At 46.0% G+C, this 21,493-nt stretch overlaps 1 protein-coding gene across 2 annotated transcripts in view; it reads left to right on the forward strand.

Annotated features, from left to right (window-relative positions):
• The window catches only part of ABCC11 (ATP binding cassette subfamily C member 11), a 68,038-nt gene extending 46,811 nt beyond the window's left edge, over positions 1-21,227 (forward strand). For both annotated transcript variants that reach the window (XM_044256201.1, XM_044256202.1), the window contains 11 exons: positions 442-639; positions 4,411-4,637; positions 4,955-5,092; positions 6,334-6,520; positions 10,804-10,893; positions 12,256-12,445; positions 14,443-14,602; positions 16,889-16,967; positions 17,660-17,773; positions 20,477-20,641; positions 20,768-21,227. In XM_044256201.1, the coding sequence (XP_044112136.1) occupies positions 442-639; positions 4,411-4,637; positions 4,955-5,092; positions 6,334-6,520; positions 10,804-10,893; positions 12,256-12,445; positions 14,443-14,602; positions 16,889-16,967; positions 17,660-17,773; positions 20,477-20,641; positions 20,768-20,860 (1,641 nt within the window). In that variant the 3' untranslated portion in view covers positions 20,861-21,227. The remainder of the gene's footprint in view (positions 1-441; positions 640-4,410; positions 4,638-4,954; positions 5,093-6,333; positions 6,521-10,803; positions 10,894-12,255; positions 12,446-14,442; positions 14,603-16,888; positions 16,968-17,659; positions 17,774-20,476; positions 20,642-20,767) is intronic.
• Positions 21,228-21,493: the final 266 nt, after the last annotated feature.

Genomic DNA, 21,493 nt, shown 5'->3' on the forward strand with positions numbered 1-21,493 from the left:
TCAACCCAGAAGTTTTCTGAACCCCATGCTTTAGGAACTTTTATGGTGGTTTCATCACAGTGGCATGATCAATTATTAATTCAACCTCCAGCTCCTCTCCTCACACGGAAGAGGAGGGGGTGGGGTTGAAAGTTCCAATCTCCTGCTCATGATTTGTTCTTTCTGGTGACCAGTTCTCCATCCTGAAGCTTTCTAGCCCCCTCCCCTGACCAGCTGTCTCAATAGCTACACAAAGACATTGTATTTGCTCCAGAGACTCCAAGGGTCTTAGAAGCTCTTATGTCAGGAAGCAGAGTCGAAGGCCAGACAGTAGAGCAAAAGATGCTCCCAGCACGCTTATCACTTAGGAAATTACGGGGATTTTAGGAGCTCTATACCAGGAACTGGGAATAAGACGAAGTATATTTCTTACCAAACCATCCTCTCTGTTCTTTCTTGAAGACCAACAGCAGCCAGGAGAGCAATGGAACTACTGCAGACTCGGGCGACATACTGAACAACCCTCAGCTACTGTATTATCAGCTGGTGTATGGACTCAGTGTCCTGCTGCTAATCTTCACGGGTGTCTGCTCCTCAAGGGTTTTCACCAAGATCACAAGGAAAGCATCCACAGTGTTGCATGACAAGCTCTTCAACAAGGTGTGGGCCCAGGCAGCGGCTGTGGCCACGGGCTGAGGCCTGACCTTGCCCAGTTTTTCCTTTTCCTTCTTTCTTTCTATCTGTCTTTCCTTTCTTTCTTTCTTTTTTAAGGACTAGACTTTTTTTTTTTTGAGTAGTTTTTGACTTAAGAAATATTGAGTGGACAGTACAGAGTTCTCATGGGTCCCTCACCAATCCCCCAGTTTCTCCTGTTATTAATATCTTGCATTAGTGTGGGGTGTTTATTACAATTGATGAGTCAATATCAATACAGTTATTATTATTATTGTTCTCATCATTTAGAGAAGGTTCACTCTTTGCATTATACATTCCATGGGTTTGGAAAAATATATATCTGCCATAAAGTGTCATACAGAATAGTTTCACGGCCATAAAAATCCTTTGCGCTCTACCTATTCATCCCCCTCCTTCCTCCAAAATCCTGACAACCATGGATCTTTCTTATTGTCTCCTTAGTTTTGTCCTTTCCAGAATGTCATTTAGTTGCAAGTGCACACTGGGCTACTACGTGGGTGAGAGCAGGATTGTAAAAGCTTAGTGTCCCTTGCTGGAGGGTCGATGGTCATACCAATGTTGGCCTCCATTGGATGAACACTATCACATACAGTTGCAGTTTCCTTTGGTCTTGTAATTGTCCCAGGTTCCTTTAGAAGTGGTGCTATTATCCTTATTTTACAGATGAGAAGACTGAAATCCTTGTGTGTAACGGTGAGAATGTGTTATGGTTAAAATACCAAATTGTCTGTGGTATCACATGGCTTCCTGGAAACGTCATTGCTCGCCCCCTCACCAAATGTTACTATGCACAGGTTCTGGAGTGGGCCTTGGGCTTACAGTGGTGAATGAACAATGCATTCACCTGGTTCAGGCTATCATGGCCATATAGACTATTCAGGAAGACAGATGACAAAACAGGCTGTTATAATACAATGTGCAAAATTACCCACTGGGCGGGGGCCTGTGGGATCCTAAGAACCTAACAGGCACCTAACCTCAGCATGTGGGTGTTAGAGGGAAGGATAGGAGTCCAAGAAGACTTCCTGGAGGTAAGGATCTCTCTGCTATGATTGAAAGGTTGAGTTGAAACACTTTCACCAGCTTAAATTAGGAGGTGAAGAGAAGCAAAGCTTTCCTAGGGAACTGAATAGTGTCCCAGAGGGCAGGTGCTCAGAGAATTAGAGCAGGAGTTTTCACCGGTGCTCTCCAGAGGTGAGGGGGACATCTATCGTTCAGTGTAAACTGAATGCAAATTGTGTTGATCTTTCAAAGTGGGGAGGATGAGGTGGACGCCTCTCCCCACACCTCAGGTAAAGCAGCTGGCTTGGTGGACCCAGAAAACAGGAGATGAATATTCTACCTGAGGCCAGACACTCTTATTACCTTTACTATGGCTTCTAAAGTTCTGACTCTGCACTCCTAGATTCTGGAAAAATCCATTTCTCAGGCCTCCAAGTGATAAATCCAATTTTAATTTTTTTTCAAGTTTTTTTTTTTGCACTAGAAAACATGCTTCGTTTTCAAAATATGTTCCTTTTTATTAAAAAAAATATGTTCCTTTTTGTAGTCCTTTTATGGCTTTGTTGATTTAAAATTGCCTTTGTAGTTTTAAATAATCACTGTGAAGGACAAACCTCTGAGATAATTGGCTCAACTACAAACACAACAAACTGCAAAAACAGATTATTTTGACACTTATGGGGCAGCAGAAACACTTTCTTCATGCCCTCACCATCTGTTCCTAATCCTGAGGGATGGTGGGCTCTCACAAAGACAGCTTAGTCACACCGCAGCTGAACCATATCCTGTCCCTGTGCACCTCTCTCCCTGCACCACAACCCCTCTTCCCCCCTTCCCCACCGCTGTGAGTGCTCAGAGTCCTGGAGGGCGTGGCTGTGATTTCTTGAAGGGATTGTGACAGTTTTTGTTGCTCTTGATCATGTATTTCACAAAAGATTCTAGAGAGAAGTTGACAGATAATTTAGAGGCAGAAAAAGTGAGGAAGCTTGTCATCTATCCCTCCCAACCTCCCTGCCTCCCCTTCCTACCTTAGAGCCTGACTGTGAATGTGAAGAACATTGGGTCAGTAGCACCCAGGTATTTGCAATGAGAGCCGCTGAAAGGGACACTTCATGACTCTATTAATTACTATTCATTGATCATCAAAATGCACTCCTCCCCTTCATTCCTTCCTTTGCTTTTGGCCTTAACAGACACGATTAACTTCTACTGATGTATTTTTCTTGTGTTAACAGCTTGAGAAATGCATAGGGAAATGAAAGTGGTCAGGTTGTCAGCAGCTCAGCATCGCGAACCTTTAAGAAATGCCTTCTTTAAGGAGCATGGTGTGCTGGGACAGGGAGTCAGGGAGCCTTGTGGGAGGTCTGGTATGGTTTTGTTATGAACTACTTGGGTGACCTTGAAACAGATTGATGAGTGGCCTCCCCTTCTCGGGACTTCAGTTTCCCCATCTGTAAAATAAGTACACCAAACTGGTTGCTTTTGTTAGAGCCCTTCTTGTATGAAATATTCTTTAATCTCCAAAGGGCTTCCTGTCCGCTGCTTTTAGAGACCAAGTTAGGACACTGCCTTCAAGAAGGGGCGGTCATGCTTAAATTCTACCCAAGACGCCAAGTCATATGCAACTGCAAGGGAGTTGCTGTTACTAATCTTTGGTGATCCTGGAAAAGGGTCCCATCTGTGGAAAATAATCAGAGCTAGTATTTTTTTTAAATTTATTTTTTATTTTCAGCATAACAGTATTCATTATTTTTGCACCACACCCAGTGCTCCATGCAATCTGTGCCCTCTATAATACCCACCACCTGGTACCCCGACCTCCCACCCCCCACCCCTTCAAAACCCTCAGATTGTTTTTCAGAGTTCATAGTCTCTCATGGTTCACCTCCCCTTCCAATTTCCCCCAACTCCCTTCTCCTCTCTATCTCCCCATGTCCTCCATGCTATTTGTTATGCTCCACAAATAAGTGAAACCATATGATAATGGACTCTCTCTGCTTGACTTATTTCACTCAGCATAATCTCTTCCAGTCCCGTCCATGTTGCTACAAAAGTTGGGTATTCGTCCTTTCTGATGGAGGCATAATACTCCATAGTGTATATGGACCACATCTTCCTTATCCATTCATCCATTGAAGGGCATCTTGGTTCTTTCCACAGTTTGGCGACCGTGGCCATTGCTCCTACAAACATTGGGGTACAGATGGCCCTTCTTTTCACTACATCTGTATCTTTGGGGTAAATACCCAGAGCTAGTATTAATGGAATGCTAATTAGGAGGCAGGAACTGTTCAGAAACTTGTGTTTTACTGCTTTTCTTTCTTTCTTTTAGCTGTATTGAGATGTAATTCACATAATCATAAAATTCACCCTTTTAATAAAGTTGCACAATTCAGAGGTTTTTAGTCTATTTGCAGAGGTGTACACTCTTCACCACAACTCTGTGAGGTGTTGTTATCATCCTCCTTTTACAAATGAGGACCTTGAGACTTCAAGGGCTTAAGTAGCTTAAGCCCAAAGTCACACAGCAGTAGGTGGAGGAGCTGGGTAACCTTGGAACTCAGAAGATTGTGGAGCTCATGCTTTTAACCATTGCTCTACCCTGCCTCCCCTGCACACCCCTTCGGCTGGATCCTGCAGGTCTTCAGAGCCTAACGATAGCTGACATCTTCCTCAAGTCCCAGAGCAAGGCCAGCAGCTCTCCATTGACCTGGGTTGCTTTTGTCCCTGCAGGTTTCTTGCTCTCCCATGAGCTTCTTTGACACAACCCCAACAGGCCGACTCCTGAACTGTTTTACGGGGGACTTGGATATCCTGGACCAGTTGTTGCCTGTCGTTGCTGAAGAGTTTCTGCTCCTGGCTTTGATGGTGGTCGCCATCCTGTTGACTGTCGCTGTGGTGTCTGCATACATTCTGCTGATCGGAGTCATCTTAGTCACTATTTGCCTTATTTATTATTCGTAAGTGGGTTCTTTTTGCTTGTGAGCAGGGTTTGTGACTTGGGATACAAGCCTGGAATCTACATAGAACTGGGTTGTCCCTGAGGTGGATGGTCCAGATCACTCTCTTTCTTTCTTTCAAGATAGTTGAGAGAGAGAGAGAAGAGAGCACAAGTGGGGGGAGGGGCGGAGATAGAGAATCTCAAGCAGACTCTGTGCTGAGTGCAGAGCCCAACATGGGGCTCGATCCAGGACCCCACAATCATGCCCTGAGCTGAAGGCAGGTGCTTAACTGACCGAGCCACTCAGGCATCCCAACTCCTTCATTCTTGATGCAGGAAGTTTAAGAAGGTCATCAACTTGTTCAAGAGATTGGAGAACTACAGCCGCTCCCCTCTGTTCTCCCACATCCTCACCACTGTGCAGGGCCTGAGCTCCATCCATGTCTATGGAAAAACTGAAGACTTCATCAGCGAGTGAGTCCTGCTGCTGCTCTCTGAGGATGATGGGGCTGTGGGGATGGTGGGAAGCAGGAAGATGGGGAACTGAGCATCAGGGAACAGCGTCCTCTTCACATTGGTTTATTTCACTTATTTCTCTGAGCCTCCAGGACCTCATCTGTGAGATGATGCTTATAGGAGTAACAAATGTGAGTGAGGTAGACGATGTCCGTAAACCTTAAAGAAATGTGGGCGTTGCATACACGTATTAATATAATTATTAGCAAGAAATATTGCTGGGACAGCATTTCTTGCATGGTTCTTTTTCTTTTACCTCCAAATAGGTATTAAATTTTAATAAAATACAAGGAATAATAGCTTTCTAAATTACAGAATTTCTTTCACTATCCATATCTATAGATTTGCCTTCTAAATGTTTGTTGAAACAACAAAAAATCCTATGAGTGCTGCTGAGGCTTCATTGTGTCATATGAACCAACCCATTTGTAAAGATCAGTCACCATGGTCTGCATTGAACCATGAGATGCTCATAGTCTGGTGGAAGACAGGAGACACAGACACAGATTTTTGTGATAATATGGGGTTGAATATGACTGATAGCATAGGAGAAAAGCAGATAAAAGGACCTAAGAGTTCAGGAGGAAAAGAAGTGACCTGCAGCTGGGTGGGAGGTGAGGTGGCATCTAGCCAAGCTTGAAGCCAGGTAACCCTTGAGCATGGCAGTTGGCATGTGTTTGGTTAACTGGAATATTGGATGAATCATGGCACCAGCTCTCCCAGCGGCACTGGGGAGCACTCAAGGACTGTGCAGATCCTGAGACTGAAGGCATCCTGGAGTGATGCATTCATTCACCTACCAGGTGCTCTGCACCCACTGGGAAGGCAGCAGGGAACAAGACAGGAACAGCTCCCATCCAAGGTGGATAGATACTGGGAAGGGGTTGCTTCCCTTCACCCACTCATAGATCCTGGCATTTATTCACTCTCATTGGCCAGTTAGGGCAACCTACCCCAAATGACGATGAACCAATCATCAAGGCTGGAAGAGTCTGTGCTGAGAGCCTAAGCTGGTCAGAGCTTACTCCCTGGTCTGCAGTCAGGTCTACTCCATGGCTGAAAAAGGGGCGGGGAGGAAGCCCCTGAAGAAAAGTCAGGTTCTTTTGGTGGGAGTGAGGAGCTGGATACTGAAGGAAGCAACAGTGTCCATTCTCACAAAACTCTGGGTTAGACAAGAACATGTGGCTTTTCTTTCTTAGGTTTAAGAGGCTGAGTGATATGCAGAATAACTACCTGCTGATGTTCCTGTCTTCCTCGAGATGGCTATCCCTGAGACTGGAGATCATGACCAACCTGCTGGGCTTCGCTGTGGCCTTGTTCGTGGTTTTTGGCATCTCCTCTGCCTCCTATTCCTATAAATCCATGGCTATCAGCCTCATCCTGCAGGTGAGGAAGGGGGTCTCAGATAGTGGGGGATTGGCTTGTGGCCCATGGGCAGACCCAGAGGGTTCATTTCACGGGACTTTGGTGAACTTTTGGGTTTTGACCATTTGTGATCTTATGAGTTATGTGCTTGGTCTTCCAAATCTGCTCTTTTCTTCTGTTTCCCTGTTGCCTCTGAGCTTTCAGTACCTCTATGTTGAAAGCTATTTAATGGAATCTTAGAATATTGGGATTGTCTAGAGCCCACAGAAAGCTGAGCCCAATCCTCTTATTGTGCAGATGAAGAAATTGAAGTCCGGAGAGGGAAGGAGTTGTCTCAATGGACAGAATATTAGAAACAGAGCAAGAACACTGACCTCTTGGTTTGCTGGCTGGTGTATTTTCATTTTACTATTCATATCTGGATTCAGCTGTCAGACTTCTCCAAGTTGTCTAAGGAGGCATCCCGTCCTTCCCGTGGAATAGTTCTTCTCAGGCTTTAAAGTGCACGAGACATGAAGCAGAATGCTTGGCCCCAGCCTCGCAGGCTTACTTGGTCTGAGCCCCTGTGCAGCCAACAGGAGGACCATGTTCCAGAGCACAGTCTCGGGAACTCAGAGTCCAGTCCTGGTTGGGTGAGATCTTGGAATCTAATTTTAAAAACACATTCTTTAGGGGATTCTGATATAGTCATCTGCACACTTCTCGTAAGAGTTCCACCATGACGAGCTCACCAGGGTGTGAGAGGTTCCAGCTGGCTGAGGTTCACGTCTGCAGGATCAGGCCTGTGCAAGGGCTAGCCACGGAGGGCTGTGAGGCCAGAGGCTGGCTCTGAAGCTGTCTTGGGGAACCCTGGGTGCACAGTTCCGGGGATCCCTCCCCTAAGGTGCACTCATTAGCTGCCTTTTCTGCAGCTGTGTGGCTTTGTCTCTAACCGGCTTTGGATCTCAAGTGCCCCAATGTTGAGGCATGTTTTTGGGTCTGCAAAGGGGTTCCATCTTGTCCTTTGTTGACAGGAGGAGTGGAGTTAACAGGATTGTTCTGAACTTGTTGAGCCCCTGCCGCAGGCACCTATTTGCATAAACGTACAATCCTGTACACCCACAGCCGTGGCTGTGTGTGCAGAGCCTTCTGAGGGCACACAGGCCACGCGGAGGGCTGCGCAGTGCTCAGAGTCACAGACAGCTGACCGGGGCCATTACATGGGATTCCCCAGACATTTGTGCTGAGCCAGCACCCTGCTAGGTGCTTGTTGTGCGTTCTTGGGTTGAATTCTCACCACATTCCACGAGCTACAGAGAAGTGGTTAAGATTGTGTGGTTTAGAATGTGGGTTTGAGCCAGGTTCTGCCCATTATGAGCTGTGGGACTTTGGGGAAGCCTCTTACCCTCCTTGTGCCTGGGATTCCTCATTTTGTGAAAAAGAGATAATAAAAGTTCTAAGATTATATATTTGTGAGGAATATGTGTAAGCAGGAGGGTTATTGCATGTTAAACACCTAGAATAGTGCTTGGCCCAGAATAAACGCCAAATAGATGTGAGCTGTTGCTGTTCCTGGCTTACAGACAGGAGACCAGAGCTTCGGAGTTCTGTTGCTTACACAGTTCCCTCAGCTGGTGGGACAGGTTTGTCCCTAGTGGGTCACACTCATCTTCACTCTCTTTGTCTCTCTGACACACATACATGCGTGTGCACGTGTACACACACACAGACACACAGACACACACACACACACATGCATGTACCGGGGCAGAGTTGCCTCCAAGCCTTCCAAAACTCTGGGGACCGGCACCAAAGTGGTGTCATAGGGGAGTTGGAGTCACTAAGGCCAGAAATCCCTCCTGGTTGCTGAGTGACATAGGTCAGAGGGGCAAAGATCAGGGCACGGTTGTTGTGTGCTGGCACGGGCAACGGGCTCATCTCTCCTAGGATACACTGTGCGCATGAGACACCTCTCAAAGGTGTCTCCAGCTTGTTTCGTCACAGGAAACTCACTGCTTCAAAAAGGCTCTGGGTTTACTTTTTCCTCTGTGTCTGCTGCCCTGCTGGATGGAGTGTCTCATCTCTATCCTGGGTAGCAACCTTGATGACTCTTCCCCTGCCCCGAGCCCCCTTTTATCCACCTTCTTCGTTCTCATCAGAGAGATCTTCAATTACAGTTTCCTCTTGTCTCTCCTTTACTGAGCACCCTCAGAGATTCCCTGTCTCCTTACGCCAAACCTAAGCTATGGGTCCTGCTTTCAGGCCCCTCAAATCTGGCTCTATGACCCCAACATGCTTCTCTCCTCTGGTCACACTGGTGAGTTGTTGACCTCAGCATGCATTCTCAATGCAATTTTGCTCAAGCTTTGGGGGGGTAGGCATCACACCCCATGTTGCTTTGCAACCATAAGAGGTGTAAATAATCGAGGCACTTCTGGCAGCAAGCCAGCAAACCATAGAACTCATTCAAAATGGCCTTGGCAGTCTGGGGACTTGTTAGGTGATGTATCCAGTAAGCTAGGGTAGGCTTTTCTCTGTTCATTAATTCAGTGACCTAGTGTGAATCCATGACCATTTTATCTTCTGGCCCTGACACCTACCGCCTGGCCGCATTCTCCGGATTACCTGCTCCAGGTCTCAAAATGGCTGCTGCCTCCTGAAGAAACACACCCTCACCCAATAACTACCAAAGGTCAGGGAGGAGAGAACTTTCCCCCTGTGCCACATTTTAAGAACAAGGAGCAGTTTCTTAGAAGACTCCCATCTGACGCCTCCTCATGGTTCCTTGGCCCGAATTATATCATGGTTCACAACTAAATTCATCTTTGACAGGGGGCAGTGGAGTTAACAGGATTGTTCTGAACTAGACAAGTCTCCCTGTGGCACCAGGCTGCCAGTTACCTGAGCATAATAGAGGATGTGCTAGCAAGGAAGAAAGAAGGCACTGCCTGCTGACTAGGCAACCAGCCCTGTCTGCTACACTAACTGGAGGAAAGGCCATCTCCTTCCCATTCCCCACCCCCCTTAGTGTCACTTTATGATGGCTTCCACCCTCTCTGAGGTCTAAGGGGCCTTCCCTCCGCTGCCTATACTCTTTGCTCCAGTCTAGCCAAATGGTGTGCAAGATCTTGAATGTATCGTGCTACCTACTACTTCCAGAACTTTGTCCCCTCTGTTGGGAACACCCTTCTCCACCCATTTTTAACCTTCTAACTCCCACCTCTCCTTAAAAATGAAACTCCCGTGCCAACTGCTCTACTAGTCCTTCCCTATGGTCTTATCTGGGTGACTGTCATGTGGGCCCTAATGGCAGTCCAAGCTGCCTCCCGTGGTGGAGCTCATGTCTCTGTGCATTCTCTATTGACCCATCTGTCTCCCCACCTGAATGGGAGCTCCTGGAGGACAGGGCCTGGACCTGTTGTACTTTGGGGCACACACAGATCCTGGCCTGGCACTGGCACAGAGCTGTCAAGGAGCACATTGAATGAATGTATAATGAACTTCTGCCCGGCACCCTGTGTGTGGCCTGTTTGCCCACATCTTGGTCCAGGGGGATGGAAAATGTAAAGATTGTGGTCCCCATCCCAACTCTGCCTCTAGGTTCCAGGTGATCCTGTGAATGTCAGTTCTTCTTTTGGACCTCAGTGTCCTCATCTGTGGTGTCTCCAATTTCATAGAGTCCCTGAGAATCCTCCAAACCTGGGTTTCCCTGAAGGCAAGGCCTGAAACAGGACTTGGGTGTAGGCAGATTATTTGAGAGATGCTCTCTTAAGAAACAGGATGGAGGGAGCAAGAGACTGAGGTAGGGAAGGAGGAACTGAATCATGGGCTTGTGTCATTGAGATTGCTGTTCGGGGTACCAGCACTCAACTCTACTGGATAATAGAGGAAGGGTATAGGATGCTCCCTGGATTGTTCCCCAAAGCTGAGGGACAGGGGCCTTTATCTGGCTCCTTTCCTTATTAGTTGAGGGTTGCCTGAAGGCCTTTAACTCCTCTGTGTTTCAGGGCTGAAACTGTGCTTGGGGTGAGCAGGGTTCTAGCAGGTATAGGAGAAGGTTTTGAGCAGAAAGCAGAAAAACACACAGAGGGTACTTGAGGTGGGATAGTGCCGTGGGGTCTTGTCCAGAACTGCCCACCACTGCTGAGTTGACTTCAGAAGTGGGCTCAGGGAATACCAAAGGCATCTGCCCCATTCTTGTAGGGAAATTGTCTTGGTTTGAGACATCACTCAGGGGAGAATGGCAACCAGTGGTTTTTAGGAACATTGAAATCCTCCACACATCCCCGTCAGCTTCTTGACCTGACGTATTTCCTTCATTCCAGCTAGCGTCCAACTTCCAGGCCTCCGCCCGGATTGGGTCAGAGACAGAGGCATACTTCACTGCTGTGGAGAGGATTCGTCAATATATGAAGGTGGGATGCAAGTCTGGGTTTGGTGTGGGAGCTCTGGAAGGCTTCACATCCATGCCTGGGGCTCAGCTTCCATGCTCTGCAAGCTCCAGCACCCCAGGGCCCCTAAGACTTTTTCAAGAGGCAACTGAGGCTCCTGGCCCTTCTTTCCTATCTTCGCTGGACCTGGACCTATCTTCCTATCATTTCTTAGAAGCCCTTCCTTACCCGTTGGCCCATTTTCACCACATTCCTTATGGTTTTCCTGGGGGTAGAGAGAATAATCTGCCCTTTTTAGAAATGAGAGTTTTGCCCAAGTATAAAAATAATAATAATGACAATAATAGTTGGTATTATTATTGCTTCTATTTGTGCCAGAATAGTTAAGAACATAGATTTTAGAGCCAGATCAACTGGGTTCAGGTCCAAGCTTTGCTGCTTGAGTTACCTGTGTAACCGTGGGACAGATCCCTTTATCTACTTCATTGGGTTATTACAAAGATCGAAGAATATAATATGCAAAGCACTTAGCACAGAGCCTGACCCACAGTAAAGGCTCAATGTTTTTATATATAGATTATCTTATGGAATCACATAACAATTTTATAAGGTTGATTGAATTATTATTATCCCCATTTTCCAGAAGAGGAAACCGAGGCTTGGCTAGGCTGAGCATCTTGCTTTAGATTACACAGCTGGGGTCTGGCAGAGTCCTCTGAAACCATGTTTCCGCCTCTGTTAACAGCAGCAGAATCTGTGAATCCTAGAGCTTTGCTTTAACACCGAGGGACATTGTGGTGCAGCCACACCTGCGGTGAAGAGCTGTGGCTTGTGGTCAGGCGCCCATGACTCTTTGCCATCATTAGGGCCTCAGGATGTACCCAGCTGTGCTTAGTTTGGCCGTGGGCTTGGAGTCAGGCAGCCCCAGTCTTGGCGCTCATCCACTATATGATCTTGAGCAACTGTTTTAACCTGTTCGAGCCTCTGTTTCCTTGTGTGTGAAATGCATCTGAAGTGCCTCCCCTGTTGATGAGGACAGAGGGATAGGAAATCTGTACAAGGCATCTGAGCCATAAAACATGCCCCACAGGGGTCAGCTAGCTCCTCTGCCTTTATTATCACTGTTCTGGGTTCCATTTCTTTAGAGTCCATAAAATAAAATAGAAAAAGTTCTCTGCATTAATACCAAGGGGGCTAGCTCTATGGTTTTTCTTTGGGGATAAAATTATATGCATGTCAGGTGATGGAGGTGGGATGTTCCCCCTGGGGAACTCTGAATGTCCCACTGTGGGTCACACACTCAATAGCTGGAGGCCAGTGGGTCAGCAGGAGATGGACAGAGATTAACGGTAACTATTGATTTCTTTTTCTCTCTTCAAAAATGAGATGTGTGTCCCTGAGTCTCCTTTACACATCGAAGGCACAAGCTGTCCCCCTGGGTGGCCACAGCATGGAGAAATCACATTCCAGGATTATCGCATGAAATACAGGGACAACACACCCATTATCCTCAATGGCATCAACCTGACAATTCATGGCCACGAAGTGGTGGGCATCGTGGGAAGGACAGGCTCTGGTGAGTCTATGCCCTGGGCATCCCCTGTCCTCAACTCTGCCCTGTGGGTGTTGGGCTGTGTTTACTCAGTGACCCCACAGTTGTTCATTGGGCCCTCAGTTGGTGCCAGACATTGGTGAACAAAACTCCAAGTTCCTGCTGTCATGGGATCCCACTGGAGGAGATAGGTGTTAAGTGATCAAATCAGGAAACACATAAGGTCACTACAGCTTGTGGTGAATGTCATGGAGGAAACAGAAGGGTGCATCAGCCAAGGAATGGGGTGGATAGGTCTTTGAGCTGTGGTGGCCTGGGCTCTGAGGCCAGCATTTGAACTGAGACTCGAAGGATGAATAGGGTGCAGGGGAGGCGTGCTTCAGGCACGGGGCCGTGCAGGGCCAGGAGTGAAATCTGGGTCCTGCTTCTCCTTCCTCCTCACCATTCCTAGACCTCTTATCAGCCTCTTCCTTTGCCCTCTCCTTTTTGACCTCTTTCCCTCCCTTCCTCTCCTTTATTTTTCAGAGGTCTGGTCCAAGTATCACTCCCTTCCGTGTTTGCATTGTTCAAAGACACAGCTCAGGCTTGATTCTTGCCCCACCCTTGTGCCTAGGAGCTGCTTCCTCTAGGTAGCCCTCCAGGAAGACTAGAGCCTTCCTTGGTCTCCACCTTCTCAGCCCCGCCCCTGCAGGCCTTGCAGTCCTGGTAGTTGGTCAAATGTTTCCAGCTGTATTCTTTAGGATATTCTTCTCTTTCTACTTCTTGCCTGCAGTTGGCCTGAGAGTGGTAGAAACTGACACAGAGAAGCTCTTAGTAGATACTGGTACAATTTAGGTATTTATTGAGTACCTACCATCTGCCAGGTAAAGGGAACATAAAGGTAAACAAGACACACAACTACCATCAGTGTTGACCTTATCTTTTTAGAGCAGAGGTTGGAAACTGAAATGCCTTTGGGGCCTGGCAAGCAAAATGTGTGGGTGAAATGGGTCTGGGATGCGAGGCAAGGAGGGTGGGGTGGTCACTGTGTTGAACTGGGGAGCACTCAACTCCAGCTGCGTGTTGTGTGAGAGGGTGAGGGACCGGTGTTGGCAGTTCTAGGTTTTAAGGAAATCCTTGGATTTTTGTAAATGGGGGATTTGGATTTTTTTTTTTTGACTATTCCATTCAAGCTGTCATTTTAATTAATCAAATTTCATTTTTTTCCAATTTATTTATTTTCAGAAAAACAGTATTCATTATTTTTTCACCACACCCAGTGCTCCATGCAAGCTGTGCCCTCTATAATACCCACCACCTGGTACCCCAACCTCCCACCCCTCCACCACTTCACTCCCCTCAGATTGTTTTTCAGAGTCCATAGTCTCTCATGGTTCACCACCCCTTCCAATTTACCCAAAAGCACATACCCTCCCCAATGTCCATAACCCTACCCCCCTTCTCCCAACCCCCTCCCCCCAGCAACCCACAGTTTGTTTCGTGAGATTAAGAGTCACTTATGGTTTGTCTCCCTCCCTATCCCATCTTGTTTCATGGATTCTTCTCCTACCCACTTAAGCCCCCATGTTGCATCACTACTTCCTCATATCAGGGAGATCATATGATAGTTGTCTTTCTAATACTATGCAGCTATCAAAAGAAACGAAATCTTGCCATTTGCGACAACATGGATGAAACTAGAGCGTATCATGCTTAGTGAAATAAGTCAAGGGGATTTGGATTTTTAAAATGCTGGTGAAGAACTTAAAAAAAATAGCAGTAACACTGTGCATGGGAAACAGAATATATAAATGTCTGGATTTAATCAGGGGCGCCATTTGTGCCCTTTGGTCTAGGCTGTGAGAAAGCTGTTCGTGGTTTGGGGCACCACTTGGAACAGAGACTCCAGACCTCTTCTGTGCTCTCAGGGCTCAAAGGAGGGACTACAGAGGGGAACAGAGCAGGTACAAGAGCAGGTATGGCTTGCGCTGCCTCTAGTACGGATCCAGGAACTGAGGTCCTGCTTGTTTCTTGCCCAACAGGGAAGTCCTCCTTGGGGGTGGCTCTCTTCCGCCTGGTGGAGCCGGCAGCAGGCCGGATTCTCATTGATGGTGTGGACATCTGCAGTATCAGCCTGGAGGAACTGCGGTCCAAGTTCTCAGTTGTCCCTCAAGATCCTGTCCTGCTTTCAGGAACCATCAGGTGAGTGCTGGCTCATAGGCCAGCATGGTACAGAAGCCAGGCTCCAGGGCTGGCTGATGAGCTGGTGGCTACTGTCTCAGTTTTGGAACCCCCAATCTCTCCTTGTCACACTGGGCCACTCACTGGGACTTGGAGTGTCCCTGAAGAGTGCACGGAGCTCTGATAGACACAGGAGCACTTTGTAAATCGTAACATGCTGAAGTTTCCTTTTTATTTTTTAAAAAAACCTAATGGGGTTTGTCAGATTTTAGCTCAGCATTAAGCATTTGCACTGTGGCTACTGCATTCTTTTATATCTAGATGTGGTTTATTCTCTTCTCTACACCCAACTGAGCTGATGGGAGGCATTTTAGGCTAGGAGGGAGCATTTCTTCACAAGACGCACATTCCAGGCAGGTGAGAAGTGAGAAATAATCCAGGCAGTTCACAATCAGCAAACTGGACTAAACTTTATCCAGATTCGTGCTCCTGCATAACAGTGAACATTAGCTATGTGTGAACACCAAGGCATGGAGATTGAGGAAGCCTAGTGCATTAAAAGTGAGGTTAGATTCTTTGTCTCTGAGACTCTTTTGGTGCAATTCTGTTTTGTTTATACTCCTTCTTTTCCTTATTGGGTCTGTGTGGCTCCAAAGCCCGTGTTCATTGTGCTACTACCAGCCTGTGTTCCCAAATAAGTTAATTCTCTGAAAGAGACAAGAGGACTACTCCATTAATCAAACTTACCAAGATTCTTGTGAAGAAATGGTTGCAGTTAACGACTAAAACGAAGGACTTGATTAATCATAATTTTTGTATCAACCAAATGTACTGAGAAAAGTTGAATGTGTTAAAGGTTTCAGAGGTATATCACCTTTTGTAGGGAAAGAATTCAGAGCTTAAGAATGTAATTCCTGGGGGCACCTGGGTGGCTCAGTGGGTTAAAGCCTCTGCCTTCGGCTCAGGTCATGATCCCAGGGTCCTGGGATCGAGCCCCACATCGGGCTCTCTGCTCAGCGGGGAGCCTGCTTCCCCCTCTCTCTCTGCCTGCCTCTCTGCCTGCTTGTGATCTCTGTCTGTCAAATAAATAAATAAAATCTTAAAAAAAAAAAAGAATGTAATTCCTGGTAGGAGAGGAGAGACACCATTCTTGTGTAGATGGGTGACGTCATTTTGCCAGAGGGCAAGGAAAGTCTCGCTCTCCATTTCCTGGTCTCTGTTTTAGGGCCTCTATTATTTGTGGTAACTAAGAGTCTTACTTTCTTTTTTTAATTTCTTTTTTTTTTTATTTTAAAGATTTTATTTATTTATTTGACAGAGAGAGAAATCACAGGTAGGCAGAGAGAGAAGGAAGCAGGCTCCCTGCAGAGCAGAGAGCCCGATGCTGGGCTCGATCCCAGGACCTGTGTAGCTCAGTGGGTTAAGAGTCTTACTTTCAATAAGCCATCCATGATAGAAATAGCAGTATATATGAGGCCCTTGTTTGTAGAAACTCATGAGTCCTATATGTCTCTGTAGGGCCCTAAAACAATTTACCTGTTTACCTAGTCAGGGAAGGTGTATAATGTATTTTAGAGAGTTTTTCATGTAATTAAGTTTAAATGTTTCTAGGTTTAAAGAGTTAATTGTCAGTTATTTGGAGAGAATTCTATAATCCAGAACCTATAAATCCCAAATAAATGGAAGGCCCATACCAGCTACATACCAACATGTAAGAAGGCACATCAATGGATTCCATGGTGTTGAACTTGAGTGGTTTATAAAAAGATTAAATTGTATTTAGGACACTCTGTTTAAGGAAGCAACAACAATTTACACACACACACACACACACACACACACTCCCAAGAGGCTTCAGCTAAAAATGCCCTCTTTGGTTCATGATACTGGGAAGGCCAAGACTTATTCAGGGCCTTACTGTCCCCCAAGTCTGCTTTGGTCATTCCTAGCCTTCAGTGAATGTCCTGGGGACTCTACGTATCCTACTCCCAAAGCAAGATGGTTGCAGCCACCTACTTATGCCTGAGTCATTTGCGTTCCCACTGGAGTTGGTGGTAAGGACCACCTGGATCACATGGGCTTGAGGGCTGGGGAGAAGGTGGTCTCCAAATAAAACTCGGGGGCCACAGCTTACAGAAGGAATGGGTACTGGGAAGGCACAAGAAATGACTGTTCATGGTAATTCCATGGATTTCTCTACACCCAATAAAACGGTTATAACCATTCTTGGTCATCTACCATGCATGGAACGGACAGTTCACTAGTTACCTGTGGTTATAGAACACTTCTCTTCCTGTTCTATGGCAGATTCAACCTAGATCCTTTTGATCACTACACGGATGAGCAGATCTGGGATGCCTTGGAGAGGACATTCCTGAGCACAACAGTAAGTAGCTCTAAGACCTGATTTTTGGTCTTAACCTGCCCCTTCAACAGTGGTGTCTGCTGGTCCTTGGGGCTCATCTCACATGATTATTCAGATGCTGCCACTATGGGGGCATGGATTAAGTGATCTCATGGAGGTGAGGTGGTTTTGGAGTCCTAAGTCAAATCTGAAGGCATTCAGACACCAGCAGTGAGCCAGGCACATTCTAAGCTCGGGGGATGCAGCAAAAGCAAGGTAGGTAAGATGTTTGCCCTCCTGGTATTTGCATTCAATGGGTGACACAGACAACAAACACACAAGATACTTTCAGATAGTGGTAAGTTCTCTTAAGGTGGTAATGAGACCAACAGACACTTCAATTGTGGAGCAGCTCCTTTACATAAAGTGGTCAAGCAAAGCTTCTTTACAGATGGGACACTGGACCTGAGACCCAATATTGATGAAGCAGTAGGGCACAGATCTTTGAGAGAACATTCCAGGCACAGGAACTAGCATATGCAAAGACCCTGAGACTGAAGTGAGTGGGGTACAAGTAAGGAAGAGAAAGACCAGTGGCTAGAATATAAAGAGGCAAGGACTGTTACAAGTGTTTCAGGGGAGATCTTGTGGGGATTAGGTTAGGTCTCACCCCACAGTAGCCTACACACCCACAAGCCTACATAGCCTACATCTCATTTTCCTGGATATTACAGATCTCAAAGTTACCCCAAGGACTGCAGGCAGAAGTGGTGGAAAGTGGCAGAAACTTCTCTGTGGGGGAGAGGCAGCTGCTCTGCATTGCAAGAGCCCTCCTTCGCAACTCCAAGGTGAGTCCTCAGAATGGCCATGGGAGGTCACGGATGACACCTGGCTTGGGAAACCACACTGGCTGTTTCTCCCTCCATCTCCATAGGATAGTGGGTGCTGCACTGTATGTCCTTTCCACAAACACCTAAAGGTCTTCCTCATGTCACTGATGGCCATTCTGTACATACCTGGTTTGGAAGAGACATGTAGGTGGGGATTCAGCCTGGGTTCTCCCAAATCCTGATACTCTGTAGATAAGCTGAAATGATCCACCACTAGAACCAAATCATGATGCACATTCCTTACAAAAAGTTGAAAGTTTAGAAGTTTATTAATTTAACAGTTGTCTATTGCATATTTTTTCTAAAACTTGGATGCAGGACATTCTCTTCATTAGAGTTGGAAATCAGATCACAGCTCTTCCAGGGCAAATTTTCTTCTTTTTCTCCTTCTCCTGCTTCTTCTTCCTCTTCTCCTCCTCCTCCTCCTTCTTCTTATTTTTTTAGCTTCAGGTGTAGAATTTAGTGATCCATCACTTAAAATACCCAGTGCTCGTTACAACAAGTGCCCTCCGTAATATCCATCATTCATTGAACCCTTCCCCTGCCCATCTCCTCTATAACAACCTTTCCTTTGTTCTCTATGGTTAAGAGTCTATTTAGTGGTTTGCCTCTCTTCCCTTCTCCCCATATTCATCTGTTTTGTTTCTTCAGTTTTGTATATGAGTGAGATCATATGGTTTTTGTCTTTCTCTGGTGGATTTTGCTTAGCATAATACACTCTAGTTCCATCCATGTCATTGTAAATGGCAAGATTTTATTCTTTTTTATGGATAGTATTCCACCGTGTGTGTGTGTGTGTGTGTGTGTGTGTGTGTGTGTGTGTGTGTACACACCATATCTTATTTATCCATTCATCTGTCGATGGACATTTGGTTGTGTTCTATAATTCGGCTATTGTAGATAATGCTGCTATAAACATTGGGATGAATGTATCCCTTTGAATCAGTATTTTTGTATCCTTTGGGTAAATACCTTGTAGTGCAATTGATGGATATATGGTAGTTCTGTTTTTGACTTTTTGAGGCACCTCCATACTGTTTTCCAGAGCAGCTGCACCAGTTTGCACTCTTAGCAACAGTGTAAGAGGGTTCTCGTTTCTCTGCATCCTCATCGACCCCTATTATTTCTTGTGTTATTGATTTTAGCCATTCCAACAGTTATGAGGTGATATCTCCTTGTAGTTTTGGTGTGCATTTCCCTGACAATGAGAGATGTTGAGCATCTTTTCATGTGTCTCTTAGCCAGTTGTTAGTTTTTGGGGTGTTGAGTTTGTTAAGTTCTTTATTTTTCTTGGATACGAGCCCTTCATCAGATATGTCATCTGCAAATATCTCCTCCCGTTCCATAGGTTGCCTTCTACTTTTGTTGACTGTTTCCTTCCCTGTGCATAAACTATTTATCTTGATGAAATCCCAATAGTTTATTTTTGCTTCTGAGTCCCTTGACTCAGACAGCACTTCTTGAAGTTTCCAAATATGGTGTCAGTAATTTTAGATGATTTGACTACCTGGGCTAGTAGGGAGCAAACTTTCATAAGTGAGCCCAGACACACATACTCATATGTACGTACACCTCCACACTCACACATGTATACACATGTGCACACGGGTACTCACATGCACTCACAGCACACACCATGGTTAATTAATGATAAATGCAAAAACTGTTGATACAGATGGTCAGAGCTCTGGGAAAACAGCAGACAGAGCCCAGTGGGGTCAGAAGCTGGGGAAAAGATTTTACAGGAAGGAAGACTATACCCTTCTTTCTAGCAGAGATGAAAGACAGGATCTGCAATACACATGTAGCACTTACTCAACCACTGGGTTCCTTCTTTTACAATTACCAGAACACTGGTGCCAAGGTTGCTTTCTCCATTGTTTCCCAAATCTGAGTCATCACTGTATGATTTTTGTACCATCGGTGCACAAATCTCTCCTTTGGCTTACTCATGATGCCCTCTTTTTTAAAACAGTCTCATTCTAAACAGTAACATTTGTGAAATCATATTTCTGTGCTAGTCATATTTTTCTAATGCATGTTGTTAATAAGATAAAATAAAAATGCTAAAGAGAAAGTTTATCTGTTTTCCAGCCATACCATCTCACATGTCATCCAAGTGTGTGCGCATACCTCACTTTGGGGAATGTTGGGCTATGTTAATTCAGGCAAATCAGAAGGCAGTTCATAAAACAATAAGTTGCCACTGGGATATTTTCATTTTCATTTTTAAAAAATATTTTATTTATTTAAGAGAAAGAGACACAGTGAGAGAGGGAACACAAGCAGGGGGAGTGGAGGAGGGAGAAGCAGGTTTCCCACTTGAGCAGAGATCCCGATGTGGGGCTCAGTCCCAGGACTCTGGGATCATGACCTGAGCCAAAGGCAGATGCTTAACCAACTGAGTCACCCAGGTGCCCTAGAATATTTTCATTTTCAAGATTTTAATTCTCTGGTTACACACACACTCACACACACACACACACACACAGTCTTGGTTGAGACCTAATATTCTCTAACATAATGGACAACTCAAAGTGGGTTTGAACTCAATCCGTATCTCTCTCCTTTCAGCTAAGGGACTCGTGGATTAGTGGTAGACCCAAAACTCCTTCTCAGGGCCCAAGCAATCTTCCCTCACCCCTATTTTGTATTCACCAGATCATCCTTATTGATGAAGCCACAGCTTCCATTGACTTGGAAACCGATACCTTGATCCAGCACACCATCCGCAAAGCCTTCCAGGGCTGCACAGTGCTGGTCATCGCACACCGTGTCACCACTGTGCTCAACTGTGACCGCATCCTGGTTATGAGCAATGGGAAGGTGAGAGCCACGTGCCTGGGGCCAGTGGGAGGACATGTGCTCAGGCCAGTGTCCCAGGAGGCATTTGGATCCTTCAAGGTTAATCTCAATGCTGTCCTCCCCTCCCCCACTTTCTCCATCTCTCAGGTTGTGGAGTTTGACAGGCCCGAGGTCCTAAAGCAGAAGCCTGAGTCCGTTTTTGCTGCCCTGCTGGCAACAGCCCATTCTTCCCTGAGTTAAAGAGGACCGGTGACTCTGTGCGGGCTGATGGTAGAGCCAAGTGTCGCTGTGAGCCTGAGGTCTATGACCTTCTTGTGCAGAGATGGCTACTTCTCCTGAAGGCAGCCTGAAATGTACCCAGGGGTGCTGGCAATGGGATGGAAAAGAAGATCGTGGGAGCAAAACCTGGAATAGGCCACTCTGTGGTTCGTCAGATCTGGGAACCCCTGCACCACTTAAGACCATGTGGTCAAATCATCACGTGCCTCTTTTTAACTGACATGTTGAGTAACTTCATAGTAATGTGAAAGCTTATTATAGTTTTAAAAGTATTGCAAATGCTGTATTGATTTTGTAAAAAAAAAAAAAAAAGAACAAGAAGAAGTCACATTCTGTGTTCTGCTTTCTTGTTAGCTAGTATTCATTCAGCTGCAGGGAGGAGAGAGTCCCTCATACTGACTTCTGGAAAAGGGGCTTCATTGGTTAATGGAATGGAAATGTCCAGAAATATTCTAGGTTGGGTGCCAGTATCTAAAAGGTGTATGTCTTATGAGCTCTACTTCTTCTTCTCTCAGCTCTACTTTCGTTTTATGGCTTCACTCTTTGGCCCCCTCTCTCATCATAGTGGTGGCAAGGCAGCTAGCAGCTTCTAGG

The sequence above is a fragment of the Neovison vison genome, chromosome 7 (genome assembly GCF_020171115.1).
Source record: "Neovison vison isolate M4711 chromosome 7, ASM_NN_V1, whole genome shotgun sequence".
NCBI lineage: Eukaryota > Metazoa > Chordata > Mammalia > Carnivora > Mustelidae > Neogale > Neogale vison.